Below are 17134 nucleotides of genomic sequence, written 5' to 3' on the forward strand. Positions count from 1 at the left end.
ACAGCCATAAAATAAATCTTCAGGGGAACTTCAAGTAAATATTTGTTCAAATAATTTTTCTCATCCCTAGTTGTATAGACAAATAAGCTGAGAGGGAGAGATTATTATATGCCGGAAAAGTACTCTCTTATTTTTAGTGTGTTCAGAGCCCAGTATAGATCAGGAGGTGCTGCTTTTTTCCCCAGGGAGGTTCCGCAGTATTGTTTCTGATGGATCAATCAGTTTTCTAAAAGCCAGGGGACAGCTTTATTTTGTGAAGGCTGAGCTCCTTCGCCCCATGCAGTCAACAGAAGGCAGCACTCCTGGGGCTTTGTACTTACACTTTTGGAGTCTTTATTTCTGCTTATTTACAGTCCTGTAGCTTTGATAAAACTGCCTGATTCCTGCCTCACTTTTCCTTTCTTGCTGAATAAGAACAGTTGATATTTATATGTAGGTGCATGGTGACTGGGAAAAGTGCAGAGAACTTCATAAGGAAATTTTGCTTGTTGCAGCTTGTAAGCTACATTATATACACTGTAGTGCTAGGGATGACATTAATGTGTTGTTTAAAAAGCTGCTGTCAGGCCAATGCACATGCATTTTCCATAATGTGTATGTGCTCATGTGTGATATTTAGAGTGCTCCATAGCTGCAAATGTGTCTGGAAAAATGGCTTTGATTAATTGACTTCCCTCCTCTTCTCCTTTCCTCTCTTCAGATGCAAAGGCTCCATTCATTATCAGGGAAGATCGGAGGAGGAGGGGAGGAGAGTACCTGGGTCACACGCTGTTAGAGTTACAATTTTCCAAATGCCATAAGTAAACAGTAGGGAATGGGAAATATCCAGGATGGGAGAGGACCTCTGTGTTTGAAGGTCCTTCTCCATTGCAAATATTTGGTCTGATTTTATCTTTAGCTGTGCAAATTTGCATCTCTCCATTGCATATACACGTAATATTTGTTGCATCTTCAACTCTGTCTGCTTTTTCATGTGTCACATTTTCAGCCGTGCAGGTATGAGGAACCATGAGCACTGAGGCACTGAATGAGGGCTATTCTTTCCAGTGTTCCTTGTCCATTTTTTTCCTTTCTCATAGGAAATTACCACCCATAAGATATTATATATACGTATATAATTCTAAATCCAAAACTCATACTTCACTACATCAGCTGACAATTCTCTTCGCTTCTCTTTTTATTTATACTTATATGAATAGTTCCCTCCTTTTGATGCCTCTGTGCTGATACAAGTTTATTTCTGCTAAATTTCATGTATGTTCACGGTATTTGTGCCATGCATAATTTATCCATAAAATCAGAATTTTGCACAAGGAGAATATTGCTAGTCAGAACCCAAAAGTTTGGCCGCATCTTTATTCATCATATTTTGCATCTTCAGTTAACATTATTACTGGTTAATGGGTGCACCTGAAAATCAAGCTGTATTGTAGTATCTGGTGCGTTATGTTAAATGAATCTTTTCTAGGACAGTAAGTCTCTTTTTTTTCCTAATGAAAAAGAATACCTCATCTTTTCCAATTTTCCTATCAAACACATCCACATCATCTTGAGACACTGCCACATCCAGCTGCATCTATACTCAACTTCAATTATATGAAATTATACAACCTACTCTCAGGTCCTTTAGGTTCTCTTTTGCTGTGTGAGGCACACGCATAGTGCATTTCCTGTGAAGTGCATGATTACAAACTATTCAGTACAAGCCTGTTTTAAGTAAACAGTAAATTAAATATTGTCAGTGCTTGTTCAGACGTGCTCTTATGAAGGAAAAAGAACTTCTAGATTTGGGTTCATAAAACTCTAGATTTAAGAAAAGGCCAGACATAAGCTAGGCATCCTTTTTCCTTTTTAACTTCTCTTGGCTGACCCAGTTGTTCAATAGCTGGTACAAAACATGTTCAGATGCCCATACAAGGAAGAATGGGCTAGACAAAATGCTGAAGGTAGCAAAATTCCTGTTTATTGCTCTTTATTTGAATGGAGAATTCTCAAAAACATTCTGTCACTAACTGTCAGGTACACTGCTGCCTGAAAGACTGTTAAGAGTCTGTCTGAGCAACATACCTCTTTCAACCATGACAAATACAGTAAAAGAACATTGTTTTATTACAATTCTGGCAATATTATTTTCTGCTATGCCAATCAGCCTGACTACAGGAGTTAGAAAACAAAGGAAATGGTCGCTTCCCTAAGAAATGACGGCTTTTTGAGTATTTTGTGGTGTCTGCTGCTTCAGTGCTAGCATGGTCCCTAGTATCTGGAGAAGTATAAATAAGTTTTATAAAAACCAGAAACTACAAATGTGCACTTGAAAAGTCTCTTTTCGTCTCTGCCAGTTAACTCATTCCCAAGAGAAAGCAAAACTCTTTTCTTCCAAGGGGTCAAATATTGTTTTCATTCATTCTATAGACATTTCAAAGAGAACAAGAGTTGCATGTGTGTGTTCAGGGCTGCACATTATTTATGATTAAATACAGCAAGTACCTCTTTCTTTCTTGTATTTTGTTTCTCTTTCTTACACGCAAGTATGACTGAGAAGCTCTGGCAAATAATTCACAAATTTATCCAAGTTATCAGTGGTGTATGAAATGGCATAACATACAGTGCATAATGTTTCCAGTTCCTCTCTCTATTACCAGATTTTAATGCAATTTGGAAAAAAAAAAAAAATAAAAAAAGAAAAAAAATATTTCAATCACTGTTAAAGCAGAGATCCTTTGCAAACTAGTAAAAATATTAGTGTAAAAATGGATGAAAAAATACTTGCCTTGCAAATTAAGAATGCAGAGATCTAAAGCAGTCTGATTTGTTCTTTGAAAACGGATATGATAGTTAACTCATAAACACAACATTAATAGATTTGTGTGAGTGCACATAAGGCCAATATATTCAATGCTGTAATTTTTTTATGGTTTCATAAATAATGCTATCACCAACATTTCAAAGAAATCTGAAAAAACAGAGCTCATATGTGGTGGCATAAATTTAGTGTATTTTATAGAACACTGTTACTCCAGATATAGCCTACGGGTTGCAACTTTTCATAAAACCTAATGAATTTCTAGATTTGTCAGCTGTTTCAACACAGATGCACTTTGCTGATCTAATGGAAACATTTTGAGCCCAGATCCAAAATATCAATAGCTTTTAGTATCACAAATTAGTTTGGCTATTGGGTAAATGGAGACATGGTTCTTGATAAAAAACAGCATGTAGTTTTGTAAGTGTGTTTTAGGATAACTGCCTCTGCATCATCTGATATGAGTTTGTTTCTCTCTCTTTTTTTTTCCTTTTTCTTTTTGCAGAGTTTTAAGTTGAATGTAGATAGCCACTGTGCTTTAAAAGAAGCAGTGGTAGAAGAAGGACGTCAACTTCTAGAGCTTATTGTATCTCACAAGTCAGGTAAATCCTTCTGAAATATTGCAAGTCTTTATGTCTCCAGACTATTAAAGAATGAAGAAGCATTGCTGTAAATTACTGCATATATTCACTTCCTTATGTATTATTAATATTTACATTATCAGATTGACCTTCAAGATTTATAAATGTTTCATATACTGCATACAATGCAGTGATACTTATAAAATGAAATACTGCCTGCAAATAGTCTGTTCATTTTATTTTGGTCTTGCTGCTCAGCTGAGTTTCAATTGAAATCGCATCGCTGAAAACTTCACACTGACACATTCTTTGATGTAGGTGCTATGGAAATAACATTAAGATAATGAATTGGGATTTCAAATATATATGTATTTTTAAATACTCTGCATGGGTAATTGCATTGGTAAAGCTTTATTTTGCCACTTAAACTAATTCTTATATAGATTTTAATATATTTATGAGGAATAGATTAAAATTAAAAATACCTTTTTTCCTTTGGTTAGGCTTGTCTTTTTCTGCAGAGGCCTTAAATTGAGATGAGGGAGAGAGATATACTGATTTCCCTTTCTCTATCCCCACCACCCCCTATATTTTTAGATGTTTGCATGACTTGTATGATAATAGGGTTTTAGTCAGCTTATACTGCTACAGAATGCCATCTTAATTTTGGCCTATTTAGCATGTTTTTCATCCATGTTGAAGTTATCCTTTGTTCTACTGTTTTCCGATCATGTTATACGTTGTGCCTCTCTTGTTCCAGAGCATCAGATATATCTGTGTAATGTGAAAGCTATAGGTAATTTGTAACTTCTATGTATTGTTCCAAAACTGTATAGGAGCCATAGGAGAGAAGGGTAGTGCATGTCATCATATACTTAGAAAATGGTAATGTGTAAACTGCAGATAATATTTACAAGAGTTGCAGGTAAGAAAAGTGTATTTGGAAGATTATTAAATATTTCGAGATAAAGACTAGGTATTAGAGGGTGAGATTACCATAGCTTTCCCTACTGCACAGAAACCAGTTTATGTGGGATTTTCCTTTTCTTGAAATAGTCATAATCAAAATTTAACATGATGGCTAAAAGAAGTGGTTTGACCCTATAGCATTGTTTTGCAGTATGAACAATAATAATGCTTGAATTTATTGCTGAGAAAATACATTAAAATTCTTGTTGCATTTATTCTTTTAAATATCCTGCTAATTCTTTGAATAAAGAATAGTATTTAAAGATGCAGTCAAGTTTACAACTTTTACTTTTTTCCGCTTCATTTTGGAGAAGGACTGAAGGACATGCTGCAGATGATTGCAAGTCAATGGAAGGAACTACAGAGGCAAATCAAACGGCAACACAGCTGGATTCTTAGGGCTCTGGATATCATCAAAGCAGAGATACTGGCTACTGATGTGTCTGCAGAGAATGAGGAAGGGACTGGGAGCCCTAAGGTAAGTGGCTTGAAGTTTGCCTTATTTCCTCTTATTTCCTTCTTCTTTTGAACTAGGCACCACTGAAGTTTTCTTTCCACCCTAAGGCTTTTCATTTCTACTGGGTAAACTTTTTTTTTTATAAACAAAATGAAATGCCTTACTCTGAAACAATAAAAAAATCTTAGAACTTTCAAGTTTTCCAGGAAGACCTGTCTCATTGTGTGTAGAGGGGCACGAGGGGGAACATAAAACATTTAGTAAACAAAACATAAAGCATCTTTAACATGAATAATCAGAATGGTTTTTAAACTGTTTTGTTGCAACTATAAATCACTATAATCAGTGCAATCACTCAGCTCTGACATCCATTAGCCGCTTGGTTACAGCAAATTAACAAAGAAGAGAGAAAGTGATTCATTATCTCATTCCTGTTAATGACTATCAGATGCATTGCTTAATTAGGGGATGGCCATTGTAGTGGGAAGAAGGTCATATGCCTTTTCACAAATCTTTTTGCTCTGAGTTTTAGTCCTTCATAATAGTGCATGTGTTGAATACAAGTACTTTAAGAAGGTATTGACACCTATCATCGTTTTGTGAATATTAATTATTAAAGAGGGCTATAGCACTTACCAGTTGCCAAAGTTAAAATTTGTAAGAGCATTTTAAATATAAAACATGCTTATTCAAATTGGTACGAGCAGTGTAGGGGCACTACACACAATACAAATGTCAGGCATAGGGTCCATGACCTTTCATTACCATCAGTAGTAAGTAGAGGTGGTTGGGGAGGGTGCATTGGAAAGCGTTGATGTTTCCATCACGTTCTAAGCAAAGAATATGCAGCAGAGCGATCCCGTAACTCTCAACATCTTGGCATACAGCAGGCTGAAATTTATGGAAAATTCAAGGTTCCTGTTTCTCGAAATAACAGAGATGGTTGTGTTGAGTAGATTTTCAGATTCTGATGTCAGACAATTCTTTGCATTGACATTCAGTGCTTCCTGAAGAGTAGTTTGTAGAGCCGCTTTTGGCTAGGATTACATTGAATGTTCTGGTATTTTCTTACCATAATTCTACATAGCAAGAATGATCTTAGAGATAGTAGAGGAACAGCCAAGGATAACAATGAAACAAAACTACAGCAGAAGACTTAGATGCAGGAGACACAATTTGATCTGTTATCTCTCATCACTTGCATGGTGAAAAATGCTCCTGTGCCATGTAGCTCTTATTTTAGGAAGTAGATGGTGGAGCAACACTTGGTTTCATAGTTAGGTCTGTTAAAGTAAATGGACTAGCTCAAAGTTAAGTTTCTACCTGCCCAATAATATGACCCTGTATCTCTGAGCTTGACTCATGCATGGCCAAAAGTCTAACTGCGAAACCAAAATTATCACATAAAAAGTGTACTAAAATCCAGCTTGATTTTGCTAAGAAAATTATGGAATTTCTAGCTTGGAATAATTATATTCAAATATTTGCTTGAAAAGGTGAAATGGAGGCATTGTTTATGTTGCAGTAAATTTTTATACAGATAGGTTGTAGCTCGTTGCCCTGTGCTTTTTATCATAGTGATAGGAACCTGAAGCAATACTTTTTTTTATGCCTACAGTTAAATAAAAACACAAGTAGACAAACAAATGACCAAACAATAAGGGTTTTCAGCTTATTCACTCATTAACTCATGTCTCTGTATGATTCTTGTAAGTATGGGCAATAGTGCAGTCAAATACCATCTACTTCTTTATGCTGAAAGATTAGCTAAAATTAAAATACGGTTGGTAATATAACTGTAGGTTTCAGTTTGCGTTTATTTCAAAAGCCAAAAGGAACCTGAGAAGTATAATGGGAAATCTGAAGACTATATCTAGAGGCTATTTTTCTTTTTGCCTTGTTTGAGAACTACAGGAACATTGTTGGTGTCAGAAATCTGTAAAGAAATAGGAAAAGGAGGAATTTCAAAGACCCTAGGAAACTTTTCCCTTAGGACTTTTTAAACATGTTTTCATAGTGCTGTGGCATCTTTTATGCAAGCAATGGAGATGGAAAAAAAAAGAGACATTCTGCACTCTAGAAATACATTGTCAACATTTATATTCAAGAATTCAGATTTTGCTTATGAAATTTTTCATTTTATTGTATATAAGTTTTGTAATGGTTTATAGTGATTGCTATAGAAGACTTAAGGGATTTTAGATATTTCTAATGCCTAAGCTCTTCTAATGTATTGCATTCTCTGTACAATCTTACAAAACCAATGAGATTTCTTCTTTACGTATTTACTAAAACTATTATTCTGACCTTTTTATAAGTGAATTATGACTGTATTCAGCTTAAATTGGAAGATACAGGGTTTTGCCTTCTTACCTCATTGAGAAGTACCTTCAAAAATAAATCTCAGAGTTACCATAATACATTTCAACAAGTACTGATTATAGAATCATAGAATGGTTTGGGTCAGAAGGGACCTTAAAGATCATCTAGTTCCAACTGCCCTGCTATGGGCAGAGACACCTTCAACATGATCAGGTTGCTCAAAGCCTCATCGAACTTGGCCTTGAACACTTCAAGGGATGGGTCCTCCACAACTACTTTGGACGACCTGTTCCAATGTTTCAGTACCCTCATTGTAAAAAATTTCTTCCTTATATCTAATCTAAATCTACCCTTTTTCAGTTTAAAGCCATTACCCCTTGCCCTATCACTACATTACAAGTAGTAAATGTGACATACAATACATCTGACTTTCTTTCAGAATCTTAAGACATTTAGCTAACCGTAGGGGTTTTCTCCAGATGGAAATAGGAAGCAGTATTCTAAAACGTCTGGAAAATAGGACTGTTTGCATATGTGCGTGTATCTTGTGTTTTTTCACCTTCTGGAGATGTCTGAGACCACTTGTTTTGTAGTTGATCTCTTTATAATTGGGCTACTTCTTCATCAGAAAAGGCCTACTGGAATAGTATTGCTTTCAATAAACAGTAAAGAATGGTATTAAAAAATGTCATAATGTGCTTTCTTATCTAGTGGCTATGAGTGTTACTGCATGAATATTATACTAATCTATTTAACTCATAGTTTGGTGGAAAAGTTCACTGCTTTCTGAAGAGCTTAAGTTAATAGTTTAACTAATGTCCTTGAGAAGTATACAAATCTTAATAGCATTTGCCCATAGTAGACATTTTTCTTCATTTAGAATTGTATGGAATACTATTCTTACGGTCAGTTGTAAGTTCTACTCCTAGCATGCATTTGGACAGTTAGTTCACGACTATAATTCTTGGATCTGGATACTTTTTTTCTGTAAGTAAATGTTTGAATTAAGTTTTAGGGTTTTTTTGTGTAATAGTTCAGAGCATATCATCAAAACCTAAAGGCTGGTAGGTTAAAAGAATAATGGTGTACACTAGAAATATATATGTAGGCTGTATTTCTGGACATGTTCCTTTCCAGAATAATTACTATATTACTGAAAAACATTTCTGCTTTTCCATTGCAGCTTCAGAGAGATAAGCATGAAACTGGTTAAGGCATTGGGCCTAATGCTTAGAACATTGAAATCTGACTTAGTTGTCTCAGGTAAAAAGCACTTTTTGGAAGATTGTCTTTACTCTATAATGGACTTGTCTGTCAGTGGGTTAATGATAGAAGCAGTAAAGATTTGAAGAATATTAGAAGATGAGATAAAAATATGTTTAATGAAGTGAACCATCACAGAAATAGTAGATGGCTCAGGATAACAGAGTTTGAAGTGGTTAAACAAACCTTTGTATGAAGGGAAAAGAAAACCAGTGTAATTTCCTCTTGATATGTAATTAAGCATCCCACACTTCCAGGATTGTCTCCCACTCAGTTGCGCATAATTTTACAGTTTTTAAGCCATTCTAAACAAACAGTCTTCAGTACACAGAAAAATTATTTTAATGAAAAAAAAGAAAACTTGATGAAGCTATTTAATATCTACCGCAGTTTGGGATTCTAGGAATGCTCCTTCACAGTTTTATAGCGACAGAAAGTCTCAGACCTTGCGATGTGAACTAAACACTGCAGCCCAGAACAGTTACATCCTGCTCAGTATTTTAATATGAGGATGAATTTGTGAAATGGACAACAAGGCAGAGCAAAGGTTAGAAAATGGTAACAGTCCTTTCCTTATTACTTCAGACTTGTAACTGGTCCTAGCCATCCAATCATACTGCTATGACTACAACAATTAGATTAATACTTTGATACAAAAGGAACGTACAAATGAAGTGTTTTGGCATCTTTATGATCAGTGCAGAGAGCTATCATATTTGTGAGTAGATATTTTGCTTTTTCCCATTGTCTTTTATCAGCTCTAGATTTTTAGTCTACAGACATCAGTATGATGCTTGTACTGTAATATTAAAGCCAACACACCGATATTCCTTCTGATGTCTTCCATTATTTAAAAACAGGGAAAGTCTATTATTGGGACAGTCCTAAATATTGTCAACAGAGAGCATGATTTCAGAATCTAGTGTTTTTACTTACCCAACAACTCTGAAAACTAGGTTTCTAGTGTCCAGTACATGCAACTGGAGTATTTTATATAGTATTGTAGTGGTTGGTGCTTTGAAGTTGTCGGATACCATGTGTAACTAGCCTTCATTCTCTTCTCCTTGAGTTAGTTGCTTCTAGTGAAAGGGCAGGAATAGTACAGGCTAGAGGGATTGTTTTACTTGGGTGCTAGAGTTTCTTAAGTCACAGTGGACTTTTAAAACTTCACACCTCTAAGTGAATTTGTTTATTTGACTCACAATCTCTCTTTCTCTGTCTTCCATATGCACAAACTTGGGATCAGATGCATGCATTCAATCTGGTGTCTCATGTTAGTAATATTGTGGAATCAAACGTCAATAAATAGCCATCACTTCGTCAGTAACAATTTGAAAGATAATGAAATGGAAATGAGACTTCCATCTCTGACATTGTACAGACATATGGAAAGGGAATTTCATCTGGTGATACACATGCCATCCTAGTCTATGGTTATCTCGTGGCTTAATCAAGTCTCTGAGAAGAAATGTACAAGGAAGTTGGTATTTGTGCTTTAACACAAGTAATTTTTTTCTCTAATGTGTCCATAATGAGCCACATTCCCATCTAGACATGAGAGAAATTTGTGCCGTGAGTGCAACACCTTATAGATCAGACATTAAACTGAAGTTCCAACCATCTTTATCCAGGCTTACTTCTAGTATCAGTAATTACCATCTGCCACCTTAATTCTTTGCAGTTTCAGCTGAATGTATTAGTCTCTTCTGTTCAGAACAACTGGATAGTCTTGGGCGCAGTTAAATAGTTACTACTTTTCACTGGTGAATAAAATGCCTTATAATACCTTACAAAGTATTTCTGTGCCAAAAATTATTACAGCAAGTCAGTAGCTCACCATTCACTACTTCAAAAGATGGTAATAGGGGAAGTGATTTCTTGTCATTAGAACAGAAGGTTTTGCTATGTTGCCATTGAGGCATAGTCTTAAATTGTTGAGTATTCAAAATGCTATCTGTACATAAATAGAGTGTTATTGTGCCTAACAGCTGAACAGTTTAAATCATTCATGTGACGTTTCAGTTCTGAATCTTTTGGAGCTTTGGAAGTCTAGACTAAAGGTACTATGATCTCACTCTTAAGTGCAATGCCGTTAATTCTGCCCTACTAGGAAAAAATTGCATCTACAGTTATTATTTCGTTTGGCTTTAGGTATTTTAGTATGTGACGTTACAATATTCTTGATCTGTCAGCTTCTACGGTGGGGATTTGAACCACGGATGAGTTGGTCAAATGGATAGAAAGGGTGGTGGTATTTACAAAATCCTTCTGTAAATCAATAGGCAAAATTTTGGTTTTGTGAGGAATAAGCCTGTCTTTTAGTGTTTTTCCTGGAGAATGTGAATCAAAACTGAGTTCTTTTTATATCAGTTGTTATCCAAATATAGGATTGAAAATATCCGTTAAGAATTTCCAAGCTAATCAGAACAAGCTATGTTGATGTAACAATGAAAATAACCTAAGAAAGAAGCAAGAAGGAATCTTTATTTCTTTTAGTGCAACTAGACGCATCAGGTTCCTCAGTTTGCTAGTTTTTAATACTTTGCTTTGTAAGTTACGTGCTTTTAGTCTTACAGACATCACCTAGAATGTGCACAGATCTAGCCATCATTGTAACAAAAAGTATCTTCAGGAAGGATTTGAGAAGTGAAACCATAATTTTACAAGCCATTTTAGAGTGGATGCATAAAAGGAAACAGAAAGTTGTACTGAAGCTGGTATCGATAAAAGGACAGCCTGAATATGGAAAATTGAATGGTACTGACTTATAGTGACTCTTAATTGTAGAAACAAGGAATACAGATAAATGAGATCTACTGAAGGGCATCAAAGATGTCATCATGACAACTGAGCAGAAAAGCTTTGTTGAGCAGAACAAAGTCTGTTCTGCACCAGACTCTGAGAATTAGTTGGAAAATTCTATGTGGTAATTTTAGTACAGACAGAAAGAAAACATAAGATTTTAGTACCTTTTAGTACCTTGCTGGTACAGGGATTTTTATTGACAAAACCTGTGCTTTGCCAAGAAAGTGGCTCTCTTTATCACACTTGAAGTGAAATTTTCTTCAGATAAGCAGAAGCTTTCAAAAACTCATGCAAAGCCAAAATAGCCATGTGATCATCTATGTATGGAATGTTTTCCTTAAGTTTCTAAATGAATGCAATCTTCAGTTAGTACATTGCATACAGAGTAATATTCACAGAATACCTTCTCTGTGTCATAAAACTGCTAAGATTCTTCTGTCTTGTATTTTGTACCTATCCTAGAGTAAAGGAATTACGTAGTTGAACAAGTTCTTGCTTATTTAAAATGCTTTAACTGAGCAAATAATTTTGGGTGAAAGATTGTAAGTTTCCAAGCTAGTAAAATTTGAATTTTAGAGTGATTAGACCAAGGCCTTTTTCACAAACACAGGCACAAGCAAACTGAACCTTAAAACCTTCTTTTGATCAGCTCTCTTACAAGGGCTTTCTCCGACAACACTGCAGGTGTCAGAACTGTTGTTCCTTTTCCAGAGGAAGAATGCTACTTTCCAGCTGACTGTTCATAACTATTTACAAAACTGAGATCTTCCAAGAAACTCCGTAAATCAAATCATGTCCTTGGTAGCCTCATCTTGTGGTGCCTCCGTGAGCCTGTTGTGGACCGTGCTGGTGGTGAGCTGCTTCACGGGGAAAGAGGCTGTGGGGTTCTTCCCCACTGCCTTCCTCCCCACTGGCTGGAAATCCGCAGCCTGCATTACTGAGGCCACCTGGGATGAATCTAACCTGTTATTTTAGGGGTAATATGTTGTGATAATAACAACATTTTTAAATGGATAAGGTGCAGGATTATGCACATGTGCTTGTAAATGGATTAGTAACATTTTACCATTGCTTTTGGAAATAGTATTCAGTTGACAGAATTTAAATGTTATGCATCTGAGAGAGCTATATTTTGAAAATATTTCTTTTGTATAAATAGTTGTAGATATTTTTTTTCTGAGTGATTGAAAGCAAAAACATCAGAGGTGCCCTTTTTGGGGGCTGTTGGAGTTACAGTCACCTTCCACATGGTAGATTCACTGCTATTTACCAGAAGCTGTTGCTCCTGAGTTGTTAATTGTGTGCCATTTAGTGGGCAGGAGGAACAATTTTGTGTTTAATTCAGAGCCTGCCTTCACGGAGCAAGGAATGAAGCTAAGCAGCCAGTGTTTGGACTTCAATAAGAGAGGACAAAGTAATATGACCTCTGGCTTAAACCTCTTCCATGTTACTTGAGCCCTGTTAAAATTTCTCTGTATCACAAGTTAACTAAATATTTTGTTAGTTTTTCATGAAATTGTGTCCCGGAAGTCCTAGTTAAGCAAACCTGGGTCTCATTTTAGCTCACAGAGATTGTTTCCTCATATATCCATCAACTTCCTTGCATATTTGCTGCAAATTCTATATGACAATATTGTTTCCATGGTACCTAAAATAATTTTAATAATTTTTAACAAGCCATATTTCTAAAATGGTACTAGAGCTCCTCATTGTTCTCAATTGAATCTAAAAGTAACCTTTCTCTGATTTATTAAGCTCGCTACCAAAAATAAAATGTAGAGATTCACACTTTAAAAGTCATATTTTTGCAGCTAAGTTGCAGCTACTATTAAGCACAATATTCAATACTGTTATAAAACATAGGTACATTTTTAAACCAACATATTCTAATATTTACTGCAAAAATATCAAGTCATATTATAATTGAAGATGTGAACAAGGACTCCAAAGTATTTGTGGTATTTATAGTATACTTCTATAATTTTTACACCTTCGTGATTCTGGGTACCGTACATTGATTACTTTTGGCAACTATAGGCTGTTTAACAGCCATCACTATTAATAGAAACAGTTACACTTAAACAATTCGCAAAAAATTTTGATTTTGACTTTAAGAATAAGGAAAGCTACTTTCTATTAAAACATTGATCAAGTTCAGTTTGAAAGATGTTTTAAATCTAAATCACTCCATTGAGAACAAGTGCAGACTGAGAACTTGATGAGAACAGATATTTAAACTGACATACGCCCAAGGGGCAAATTTTATCATAATGCTATTTGAATCTTTGAACACTGTTATCTGAAACTCTGAAAGTGTGTTAGGCTATTGTAACTTCACATGCATAACTGGACCAACTCTGACAGGTTTTGTGTAGGCAAAATCCCTGTTGGGTTTGGCCTGTATTTGAAAAAATAAAGACAGGATTGTATTTGTGCATGTATTCGTATGAACACATTTAAGTGACTTAAACTAAGTATTAACCACTCAAAGGCCTTGATTTGCTATTTTGCCCGTATCTGTTCACTCTGCTTTCTCTATACAATTTCATTGGTGCATTTTTATTATAGAACATTTTGAATAGAACATATTTTCAGCAGTGAATATTGGTGGAAGAGTTCTCTTATTCATGTCTGTCTATTGTTTCACCTGCTTCTCAGATTTCCAGAGAAATCCACATTTAGTAAGTTTTTAGTAACATGCACGCACAAATATACAGATTCATTTTACTGAAAACTGGACCTCTCCCACTCTAAAGCAAAAATTTCTAGGATAGCCTATCAGAGCCATTACTTGTATAAATTTCTGAGTGGGCTCAGAATCCTGTGTGCCCCTTCAAGGCCAGGTTTTTACAGCCACAGGAGAAACAGAGATTTTTTCTTTATTTATTTTTTTAGTTTGAATTCAGAAGTTGATGGAACACACTAAAATAAATGCATAAATAAGCCATAAGCCAAGTGCAAAAAAGGAATCCTAGCTGACTGAAAATGTCTTGGTGGAACAAGTTTATGGTTGACTTTATAGATAGTGTTCACTAACGAAGCGAATTATTTGAAATTCAGATCTTTTCGGTTAACTTTCCTTCCTCATTTCTTATTCCTGCTTCCTCGCCCTGTATGCCATCTGTTGCTCTTCAAAATAGTTCAGGATTTCACCAGGATCACAAGTGAAACAAAATACAAGAGCACATGGAGACAGTCTCCTTCTCACAGGGTTCGCTGCCTGGTCAGACCCAGATGGGAGAGCAGTAGGACAGAAAGCTAGTTCTCTATAAACATCATAGGTGATTTGCAGACCAAATTGGTTCTGGTCAGCTCAAAGAAACTATAAAGTTTGAATGTGTGTTCTACACATGTAATGTTTACCAGTCATCAGAATGATAAATATTTGGATTGTTCAGGTAATGTGGCATAAGTGTTGGAGGTTGGGCTTACAAGGTTTTCTTCTACTTTCTCCACTAGCCTGCTTTCTTTTTCTAGCTCTAGTAGTACTAGTGCAGTATCACCTCGTGCTTCTCATGCTGATTACCTCTGGTGGAGCAGGCATCAGTGGAGTAAACTCTCACCTTGCCTGCTGTACTGAGATGCTTGCTTTATTTTGGTGCCAGACTGTTCCACCACATTTTGCTTTTAAAAAATCATGCTTAAAAAGCTAGTTTTCCCCTTTGGATACAGTCTTCTAAAAATCCTGTACTTTAAAAATGGTGGCTTACTATGGATGCTGTTGTCAATTGTCATTACTAAAGACTGTTGCTTCTGTTAATGGCATTCTATCTTTGTCATTTCATTAAAATTTTATTACTGCTCTGAAAACAAAAATTACAGCTTTATTCAATTGAAGAGTGACTGGCATGTCACTCCTCTGATCTTTAAAAAGAAATTTGCTTTCATTATATTTGTGCATTAATTAAGTGTTCATATCTACAGAATAAACTAACATCTTATAAATATTACTGTGTTTAATTATCAGTTCAGTATTTGAGTTTTTGCTGTTATGGTTGATGTCTAAGAGTGATTAAATGTGTAATAGAGAACAAAAGGAACACTGATGTGAACAAAGATACTATTTGATAAAGGTAAAATTTATCTTCTGCATGGTTTTATCTTTTTGAAGTATTTTAATTACTTTTATATTCAGCATGATTGGGTGGCATTTCCTTTTTTTTCAATTCAGTTCCTATTTTAGTCTTTCAGAACAACATCTTCTGGCAACGATTTAATCTGTAGAATCTTTCAATTCTAGTCTCAGCTGTATACATAAAGCAGCTATTCTTCACTGGGGTGGTCACAAAACGGAACTCAGGTAAAACAATGTCTGAAGGAAAAATCTACTTGGACATCCTACATTTTGAATCTGACTTGTTCTTAAATGTCTTGTGGCATAGTACACTTGACTATACTTAAACTTTAGATCAGAGTGATGTTACAGATTTTGCTAGTTTTTTAAGCTAATCTATTAGAAGGCAACAGAATACGATGTGGAGCGTTGTGTGGCTTGACTTCTTTATGTGTACCTATCTACAAAACAAACAATCTTTTCAGTAGAGCACTTGGTGAAACATAGACTTACATATTAAAAGAATGCAAGATGCTTATGGTAAAAGCATATCTAAGTTTGTATGTCAGCTCTTGTGAGTTACGCATAATATTTTTTTGTATCTTTTTTTTTCACTATTTTGCCAGAATTTTTAGTTAAGCCTTTCCTATAATATCTCAGATACTCCTAATTTATTGATAATTACATTTACCAAGAGTAGCGTAACTAATGTGGGAGATACAGTGGGGACTGCATCGCATTTAGAAATTTAAACTTGTTCCTTGAACACCTGGCAGTAACTGCAGAAAAATAAAGGTGGTAGTAGTGTACTTAGCTACATCCCATGGGCAGCTGTAAACATTAATGACAGTTAACCTAAGATGGCTTTAAATGTAAAATGGGATTTCTGACCAGGAGACAGGTGGTATGCCATATTCTTTTATAATCGCCCCATAGCATGCTTTATGAACCATCATCAGGCCAGAGAGAAAGAATAGCTCATCTGGGCATGTACACTTCATTTCTTCATCCTCTTTTTCTTCTTTACAATTGTGTTATAGAAAGGAGCCATGCACTTAGCACAGAATGCCTTAATCCTTGAGTTTATGAGCCCTAAGAACATCACAAGTATGGTTGATGCTTACAGGTCACATCATACCTTATGAAATGGAGAAAAATGGTGAGAAAGGAGAGAGAAAATTGCAAAGGAAAAAGTTCACATCTGCTTAAGAGTTTGGCACAATGTGTTCTGAAATACTGAGACTTAAAGCTATGATACGCAACAGAAGTCTAGAGTGGTGCATTTATGATTGCTTACATTTGAGGACCGTCATTTCAGTTCAGACGAGGGGGGCAAGAATGAGGTGACTGAGGTCAGCTTGTCTTTTCTGTCCTTGCTGTCAGTTTGGCAAATTTTCCTGGAGACTGCAAGGGTGTTAAGTACAGTTATTAAGCTGCCCTTCCTATCTTAGATTTGAGGTGCAAGGGATTAGAGCATTGTATAATAACCAAGTACTACCAGAACAGCAAAATATAAAGAGGAATGCCAAGAAAATAGGATCAGTTTCTATTTTACAAACCGAGTGTAGTAAGATGAAATAGCCCTGAAACAAGAAACGGAAGTATATGCCCAGCTATTTTTCCTTAAATATGACAATTAATGGCTTAGTTTGCAAATCTGTTATCTTTTATTATTAACTAGTCAACAACAACAGGGTTTCAAAGTTACTTTCGTATGTTTCTAATCTAATAAAATGTTTTAAAAATATGTTGTTTATCTGTTGGACAGGCAGTATTTTAAGGAAATAAATAGAATATTTTTAAGTTCATATTTTTGCTAGTTCATTCACATGGGCCTTGATTCTTACTCTTTAGCATAGATATTGTATGAAGCATCCATA

The 17134-nt window shown here is 35.4% G+C and overlaps 1 protein-coding gene across 2 annotated transcripts in view; it reads left to right on the plus strand.

Moving 5' to 3' along the window:
• Positions 1-17134, plus strand: part of AKAP6 (A-kinase anchoring protein 6) — a 230108-nt gene that overhangs the window by 82596 nt on the left and 130378 nt on the right. For both annotated transcript variants that reach the window (XM_086613686.1, XM_086613687.1), the window contains exons 5-6: positions 3309-3405; positions 4665-4831. In XM_086613686.1, coding sequence (XP_086469812.1) covers positions 3309-3405; positions 4665-4831 — 264 coding nt within the window. The remainder of the gene's footprint in view (positions 1-3308; positions 3406-4664; positions 4832-17134) is intronic.

The sequence above is a fragment of the Tauraco erythrolophus genome, chromosome 6, assembly GCF_009769465.1.
Source record: "Tauraco erythrolophus isolate bTauEry1 chromosome 6, bTauEry1.pri, whole genome shotgun sequence".
NCBI classification, from domain to species: domain Eukaryota; kingdom Metazoa; phylum Chordata; class Aves; order Musophagiformes; family Musophagidae; genus Tauraco; species Tauraco erythrolophus.